The 9,469-nt window shown below is 33.7% G+C and overlaps 1 protein-coding gene across 1 annotated transcript; it reads left to right on the plus strand.

Annotated features, from left to right (window-relative positions):
• The first annotated feature begins 2,409 nt into the window (after positions 1-2,409).
• Positions 2,410-9,204, plus strand: LOC111439666. The gene is made up of 4 exons (XM_023077237.1): positions 2,410-2,749; positions 8,390-8,475; positions 8,642-8,814; positions 8,900-9,204. Exons 1-4 carry the CDS (start codon positions 2,410-2,412, stop codon positions 9,162-9,164), a joined length of 864 nt encoding a protein of 287 aa, XP_022933005.1. The 3' UTR covers positions 9,165-9,204.
• Positions 9,205-9,469: the final 265 nt, after the last annotated feature.

The raw sequence follows: 9,469 nt of genomic DNA on the forward strand, positions 1-9,469 counted from the left end.
TTTTTGCAGCAAAGTTTCACAAATAGATTCGAGGACGAATCCTCTTGAAGAAGTGGAGAATGATATGAACCAAGAGACATCAATCATACAATATGCTTCAATGAAGATGTGGAGAAAAGGTTATCAAAATAATCAAAAGATGTTTCAATTCATGCTACATTGAAGAAGAATAAAGTTTGATTGTTGTAAATTTTGGGTGGGTTATAATTTAGAGTAATTTAGAGTTATTGTATTTTAAGACTTTTTATTTAATTTCGGTTACATTTACATAATGGCTAATTATGGCCATAAAGTGTGAATGTTACAACTTTTGGAATGCCTTTAATAGTTTCATTTTGAGACTATATAAAGCCATGTTTGTTGTATTTGTGAGGAAGACTTGGAAGATATATTAAAAGAAGCATTTGTGCTTTTCTTTAGCCGATGGCTAAGTTTCTTTGCAATTCTATGTAGTTTAGATTGCATGTAGAATCATTCAAGCTCGACATGATCAATCTTGCTTGTGGAGTGATTCGAATCTCAAGCAAGTGTTCTTGCCTTGAGATATTTGATCAACAAGAATCATTCAAGCTAGACATGATCGATCTTGCTTGTGGAGTGATTCGAATCTCAAACAATGTTCTTGTCTTGAGATATTCGATCAACAAGGTAATCCGAATCTTATTCCCCTTGTATTGATTCCTTATCATATCACACTCGTTGCTTAGCATAGTAGCCCATAACCTAAGCGCTTGACTCGATAATAGAACGACCTAGATTGCAAGATGTGTGCATATCCTGATCCTGTGATACATGTCCTTATCTATGCGTCGAGCCCAACCTGTGTCCCTTTCGAGCATCGACTTCATGGCTCGGCTTGGCTCGGTACAATAGCGGCTTAAACAACGTGAACGACTTGGTTTACAAATTTTCAATCTGTTTCACTACTTTGAACCCTTTCCTACAAATGTTTACCCTTCTATAGTTAGCTTTCGGACTTTTTATAACATTTGAGATGAGTATGACCACTATTTGGTCAGATTAAAGTATAGTAAGCTCATTAGAGGTTTACTCGTGAACGTTATGTAGATAAATTTGTTTAACTTGTTTTAATCTTTTATCCTAAGTTCACATAAGTTACACTTGATTTTAAGAGATGAATTTGGAGTAGCTCCAATGATAAACTAACAACCCTTTTTTAACCTACTCAAGTGAGTGGCTCTATTATTTGATTGGTTGGATGAATTGTGTTACCTATTATGACGCATACTCGTTACTCTTGCACGTGTCATAATTATGATTGCTATGCTATCCAATATTGTGTTATGCCATGTTTATAAGCTATGCTATAGTGTGACTACACTTGATATGAACCAAGAGACATCAATCATACAATATGCTTCAATGAAGATTTGAAGAAAAGATTGTCAAAATTATCAAAAGATGTTTCAATTCATGCTACGTTGAAGAAGAATAAAGTTTGATTGTTGTAAATTTTGGGTGGGTTATAATTTAGAGTAATTTAGAGTTATTGTATTTTAGGACTTTTTATTTAATTTCGGTTACATTTACATAATGGCTAATTATGGCCATAAAGTGTGAATGTTACAACTTTTGTAATTTTCATTTTGAGGCTATATAAAGCCATGTTTGTTGTATTTGTAAGGAAGACTTAGAAGATATACCAAAAGAAGCATTTGTGCTTTTCTTTAGCCAATGGCTAAGTTTCTTTGCAACTCTATGTAGTTTAGGTTGCATGTAGATTTGTGCTTTTCTTTAGCCAATGGCTAAGTTTCTTTGCAACTCTATGTAGTTTAGGTTGCATGTAGATTCAAGCTCGACATGATCAATCTTGCTTGTGGAGTGATTCGAATCTCAATCAAGTGTTCTTGTCTTGAGATATTTGATCAACTAGAATCATTGAAGCTAGACATGATCGATCTTGCTTCTGGAGTGATTCGAATCTCAAACAAAGTGTTCTTGACTTGAGATATTCGATCAACAAGGTAATCCGAATCTTATTCCCCTTGTAGTTGATTCCTTATCTTATCAACACTATGTTGTAATAATACGTTATCATGATGATAATTTATGATGCCCAAACCTCCATAGACCATGTCATTTAAGTTATATACGAAAGATTTGATAGGAACTATATCTGCATAATTCACAAACTCGTGAGTCCATGAGAGAAGCCTAGAGGGTACATGAGCCCTGGTGAGTCCATGTGCTCGTGGTTGGGTATGTGTAGGAGAGTACTATACATCGAACATTGCTCGAACTAGAAAGCTACCTAGGTATCCCCTTCATCATTTCCTTTCATTCTCTCGTTTTTCTCCTACTCAACGTGCTTTTCTAGCTCTTATTACAGCCTAAACAGAACCTAAAACTTATGATGAGGTAGTTGGCGACTCATTATGGCAGCAGGCTATGAATGATGAACTTGCAGCTTTAAAACGTAATCATACTTGGTCTCTCGTTCCTCTACCACCTGACCATAAAGTTATTGGCTGTCGTTGGGCGTACAAGATTAAACACTACTCTGATGGTCTTGTTGAAGGTTATAAAGCTCGACTGGTAGCAAAGGGATACACTCAGGTTGAAGGTGTTAATTACAAAGAGTCATTTTCTCCTACAGCGAAACTTACTACACTTTGTTGCTTACTCGCTATTTTCGCTCCTCAAAAATGGTTCACTCATCAGTTGGATGTTCAAAATGCCTTTCTCCATGGTAATCTAGATGAGGAAGTCTATATGTCTTTACCACAAGGTATTCGCCGACAGGGGGAGAATACAGTATATCGGCTCCATAAATCTCTTTATGGTTTAAAAGAGGCTTCTCCCAATTGGTTCTCCATATTCTCTACCACTATACAAAATGCATGCTACACTCAGTCAAAAGCATATTACTCTTTATTTACTAAGTGTAAAGGTACTTCTTTCACTGTAACTCTTATCTATGTTGATGATATTTTGTTGACAGGAAGTGATCTCAAAGAAATTCAACATCTCAAGACTAGTTTACTCGAGAAATTCCTTATCAAAGATTTAGTGAATTTGAAATATTTCCTAGGCATTGAATTTTCTCGATCTAGAAAATGAATTTTTATGTCTCAAAGGAAGTATGCTCTAGACATTCTTCAAGATACAAGTCTTACAGGAGCACGTCCAAAAAAATTTCCTATGGAGCAAAATCTGAAACTTGAACAGCAGGAGAGAAGTTGAATGATCCAAGTAAATACAGACGATTGATTGACAAGTTAATATATTTAACCGTTACTAGGCTTGACATAGTGTATTCAATTCGTATGCTTAGTCAATTTATGCATGAACCAAGAAAACTACATTGGGAGGCAGCTCTTCGAGTTCTGAGATACATCAAAGGTACCCCTGGTCAAGGACTTCTACTATCTGAAAACAACTTAAGATTACAAGCATATTGCTACTCAGGCTGGGGTGGTTGTTGAACTTCCAGACGGTCTATTTTTGGGTTTTGTAATTTCTTTGGAAATTTAATTATTTCTTGGAAGTCTAAAAAAACAAACCAATGTGTCCAGATCATTAGCAGAAGCAAGGTATCGAGCTATGACAAATACTTGTTTAGAGTTAACTTGGTTAAGATACATTTTTCAAGACTTGAAAGTTCCTGTCTGAGCCACCATTATTGTATTGTGATAATCAAGTAGCATTACACATAACAGTCAATCCAGTTTTCACGAACATACGAAACACATTGTTATGTTTCGACTAAAATGCAATTGGATGATATTTTCACTAAAGCTTTGAGAAGACATCAATTTGATTTATTGAAAGACAAGTTTCATGTGATTGACATACATTCTCTAACTTGAGGGGGAGTATTAAGATATAATATTTCGAGAATATATTATAATAATTAGTTAAGGAATATATTTTAGATATTCGTAATCCGTTAATATTTTATCTTAGGATTTGATTAGTAGTATATATTATCTTATTCTCAAGATTTAGTTAGTTTATATTTTCCCCTTACTTTTAGTGTAACAACCTTAAATTTCAACATATTCAAAGTCGCTACTAGCGTCTCATGCTCATCTCTAATACCGAAATATAACTCTTCATGAACATCATTTATAACTTAAACTTCAAAAAACGCTTAAAACAACTTTTTCTCTGAAAAACACAGTCATGGTCTTACGTGTTTAATGCGAAATACTGAAATTTAGAGAAAATAAAAATAAATACAAAATAATTTAAAACAATGAAATGCAAAACAACTTATTATAACTTAAGACTAGGAATTTAAATATGAGTCAAAATATGCACGTGCCACAGTCTGTGCTTGCGATGTCGTCGTCCTTCGTACAAGTGCGCCTTCCTTTTACCTGAAAAAATGATGTGCCATATGGCCCGAATTTCAAAGAATACTTAGTAAGTGACCCCATTATAGGGGGCCATGCAAATGCAAACACTTGCAATCATGATTTAGGGACCTATTTCTAATCATCATAAGGGTGACCTTCAGTCTCAGACAAATTGGATGTGTAGTACTTCCCTATACACGACTCACACGTACGAATGTGAATCTCCAGGGTGCTCGCACACCCCCTGGACGCTCTGGTCAAGCTAATCTGTAGCGACGTCCGGAAGTCAGTAGAACCCCACAGTGTCATGCGCCTCATGAACACCCTTATCTGTGCGCATTCGCGCTCGTGCACATTCGCACTCATCATCGTACTGTGCGCGTCCGCACTCATCATCTCTAAGGGAAGTCCCTCTAAATTCATCATAACGTCTCTTCTGACACAACCCTCTAGTCTCATCTCATTGTTACTCTAGGTAACACATACTCGTGGATATTTTTATTAATATCATTTTCATGCTCTTAGGGTTGTGCCCTATGTCGATCTAACGACATGATGCAATATGACACTCATCATCATATAGCATGACCAATATGGAAAACATCATCATATTAAGGTAAACATCACGCAATCATCATACTCATCATATTGCCATAAAGTGCATCAAGCATACCAAGTACGTCATTCATATAACATCATCTCATCATTATCTAATATCATCTAGTCATCATATAACATCATCACATTGTCGTTTAACGTCATCACGTCATCATATAACATTATCACATCATTATATAACATCATCACATTATCATCTAACGTCATCACGTCATCACATAACATCATCACATCATCATATAATAACATCATATCATCATATAACATCACATCATCATATAACAACATCACATCATCATATAACATCACCGCATCACTATCTAACGTCATCACATCATCACATAACATAAAGCATAAATGACACGTGCAAGGGCCACTAGGCACGTGTCATCATACATAAGACAAGTCTTTCAACTGAGCCGATAGTAAGACCACTTACCTGATTAGCTTAGACTGGTATCACCAATTTATTAAGTTCGGTTTTGTTCTTTGTATTCAAGCCAACCTATATAAACCATAGCATCAATTTCAATTTCAATTCTCTAAATTTTATAATGGTCCATGTATTAAACTTCATGGAAGGATTAGAGACTTTTATGAATATTGAATATATATAATATATTTCATCATCTCTTTACTCTGTATATTTACTCTCTTAAATTGTTTCGGTATTTATTTTAACTCTGCTCACAAAAATCTTCATTTTTCCTCCTCCCCGGTCTCTCTCTTCCTTTTTTTTTTTTTGTATTTACTTTGTAATATATATATTCCTTTATTTCTCTCTAATTCTTTCCTTTCTTCTCTATTATTTTTTTCTTTTCCTCTCTCTTTAATTCTTTCCAGACCTCCCTGTTATTCTTTTTTCTTTTTTTTGTTCTGGGTTGAATTTTGTTATACTAAATTAAAATGAGATCTGATTCTAAATAACTGTATAAAAATAATTGTATAAAAGAAAAGATTTCTTGGATTTTTCTTTCTAAAATCTGCCATTGTTGTTTGTTTTTTTTTTTTTTTTCCAGCTCATTTTGTTGTAGGAGGTGTTGGAGAAGAGATATTTGGGGAAGGTGGAGAGAGTTCCATTATTTATTATTTTTTTAATTATTATTTACTTTATTTATTTAAAATTTTCTGATGGTTACATGTAGGTATTAGTTGGTAGCTTGTATCTTATTTAAACATTTTGAACATTATTGAAGATCGCAGTTTTGATCCCGCCTCTCTTTCTCATTCTTAACACTTCCACTTTACTATTGATTTACTTGTGATTAAGGACTTAATTGTATGAGTTTTTATTTTGGCCAACACTTTTCATTTTCAACTTCGGCGTGACTCAACTCTTTCAAAGTAATGGTGACCTATAATAATGTTTTCATCTAAGATGGTAGTTTTGAAGAGAGTAATATGACATAAATAGATGTACTTTTAAAATTCAACTATAAAATATGGAACCAGTGTAATATTTTAAAATTTTAGACAAAAAAAAAAAAACATATTTTTAGCTAAAATATAAAGAAGCCATTAAAATATTACTTACCTAAAAAAAAATAAATAGATAAACACGCAAAATCAAATCACCCAAACATAAAACATAAAGTGAACAAAAATTAGTAATAATTAATATGTTTGATATTTAAATTTTATAAATTTTAGTTAGAGCATGATGGATAAGTATGATTTTTTTAAAATAATTATATAAAAAAAATAACAATTCCAGCTCAATCCATGAGTTTTAAACTTTATTTTGATTGCTCGAGTCACCTACTAATATTTTAAATTGGTCTAAAAGATTTTTTCAACTCAACCCGTACCTGCCACTCCATAAAAATGGCATCATGTTGCTAGCCATAATACTTAGAGTGAAAGGGTAAAATTTGCATAAATGTCATATTTAAGAGTTTTTCATCATTTATATCCATATGTATAACTTCGGGTTTATAGTCAAACCTACCTAACTTAAAAGTGTGTGTATATATATATATATATATATAAAAAGAAAAGAAGATAGGATTTGGGTTGTTCACCCTTCACCATTTTTTTTTTTTTTTGAGATATTTAAATATTAGATATATATTGTGTTTTTTTGCTTCCTAATTATACCTAGAGGTGACTATCCAAATCGAAAAATTTTATATCTTACATCAAAAAGTGGGATTAAGAGTCAAACATTTGATAGTTTATAAGTTGATAATGGGAGCTCGTTATTATTCCGTCGTTCGTGTTGTTGATCGATAAACCTTCTCCATCAAATTGAAGTTTAATACAGTTATAAGAAATAGTGGAGCGGTTATTGGTGTTGCAGTTCGTGACCCTAGTGGAAAAAGTACGATGACGTTAGATCAAATTAAATATTGAGTTAGTTGTATCAAGCTTGTCAAAAAGAGTATTTCTTCACAAAAGTATTTCTAAAGTATTAAAGGTGTGTATTCATTTCTTACTTCTTAAAGAATATCGGGCTATCCTCTCGAATCTTTTGCACAAAATACTTTGATAAGTAAACAACCTCCAAATATTTGTTAATTCTATCAGCAACTAACACTGATGCAGTAGAGATCAAGATCATCTTTTTGTTGATCATAAGTGCAACTAGATAGCTCGTGAGCTTGCTACACACGCTTAAAAACATACACGATTAATGTCTTGGCTCGAGGATCACCCTCCACAATTCGACAATCTTATCACCTTCCATCTATGCATTACTTCGTTTTTTTTTAATATTTTTCTATTATGCACGCTAAAAAAAGGACTCAAATTATAATAATTGGGTTGGATTCATCCGGTGGTTCACAAGTAATTTTGAACACTCCCACATGCATCAATCGGTGCGTTTTGTTGTTCGTTTTTTTTCGACCCGTGCCTTTCTCGTGGGATCATTACGGTCAAACACATTAATCTAGTCGACATGAGCTTGTTACTTACGCTTGAAGACATAGACCTATGATGATTTGGCATGGAAATCACCCTCGACCTTGTTCCCTTTCATTTAGTGGTTTGTTTTATGTTATTCTCGTACATATGCTCAAAAATAAAAAACTAAAATCATAAAGGTTAGATTGATTAAGTTATTCACACATAATTTTGAACACGAACCTGCGTCAAATTCTTCATTGTTTGTTTGGGGCTGCCATTCATTAATATGGTTAAAAATTAACCCCAGATAAAACCAATGCCAGCTGGCCCCAGATATTTCTCAATGAATCATTTTCCATGTGCATTTCAAAAAACGACATAATTTCTAATTAAAGGAAAAAAAAACCAAATAAACGAAAAACGGTTTAATTCCATATTTTAATTACGGGTTTCAAGATTAGGTAGATTCCACTACATGCATTTGACGATAGTGAGTACTATAAATATCAAGCATTCACTAATCTCATTCTATAATCTTTCGGTTCTGTTGTTGTCCATTTTTCTGAAAAACTCTTTTGTTCCATTTATCTTGGGATCAATAGTCATGTCGGTCAAAATAATGTCTCTTATTGTCGCAACTTTAGGTGTGATATCCTTTATATTTGGAGTCGTAGCTGAGAACAAGAAGGTAAGCTTCTGTTCATAAATTGTTTGATTCTTATTGTGTAGATATTTGTGAATTTGAAACAATCACAGCAAGATGAGAACCTCCCAACCCATGCAATATCATATAACTTTCCAAGCTCCGTCATTGATGGTCACTATCCTTTCTTTTTGTGTTTGCTTATGGGCAGCCTGCATCTGGAACTCCCATCCCAGGCAAAGGCATTGTTGTCTGTCAGTATCCAGTGGACCCAACTGTGGCCTTGGGATATCTTTCACTTGCGTTTCTTCTTGCTTCTTCAATTGCAGGATACTTCTCTTTGTTTAAGAGCACCAGTTTCTCTATTTTCTTCAACATTTCCCTGTAACTTCTCTTTCCAAATCACATCCTCTGTTACCTAAAAAGTGATTTCGAAACGTTATCAATCAAGCTACCTCTGTGTTTGTAGGTTCACAACTGGATTGGCTATAACTTTGCTCGTATGGCATACAGTCACTGAGCAAATTCACTTGACTCGCAACGTTTATCACAATCTCGAGACAGCATGCCCGACCGCTAAGACTGGTCTTCTAGGTGGTGGTGCATTTTTATCCCTTGATTCATCCCTCTTTTGGTTGGTTGCCTTGATGTTGGCTGGAAATGCTCGAGAGGACTACTTTGATGAAATAGAGGAAAACGGAGACAGTGCTGAGGCTCTTAAGAACAACGCATGAAAATTCTTTGTTCGGGGAGAATAATAATTCAGTTTCACTTGATTGCGGATTTACTAGTGATGGACTATTAAGTAAGGACTTAAGTGTAAATATGATATTCCAAGGAATATTCCTAAGTAAAATTATAACATAATTATATGAGTTTTTATTTTCACTTTTTATTAATAAATGACAATATTTTTCATTTTCAGTGGTAACCTATAATAATTGTAAATAAAAAAAAAAATATTTTGTAGTTTTGAATCGAGTAATATGACATAAATTAATATGTAGCACTGTACGACTAATGATGACTAATGACTACA

This window comes from Cucurbita moschata, unplaced genomic scaffold (assembly GCF_002738365.1).
Source record: "Cucurbita moschata cultivar Rifu unplaced genomic scaffold, Cmos_1.0 Cmo_Scf00100, whole genome shotgun sequence".
Taxonomy (NCBI): Eukaryota; Viridiplantae; Streptophyta; class Magnoliopsida; order Cucurbitales; family Cucurbitaceae; genus Cucurbita; species Cucurbita moschata.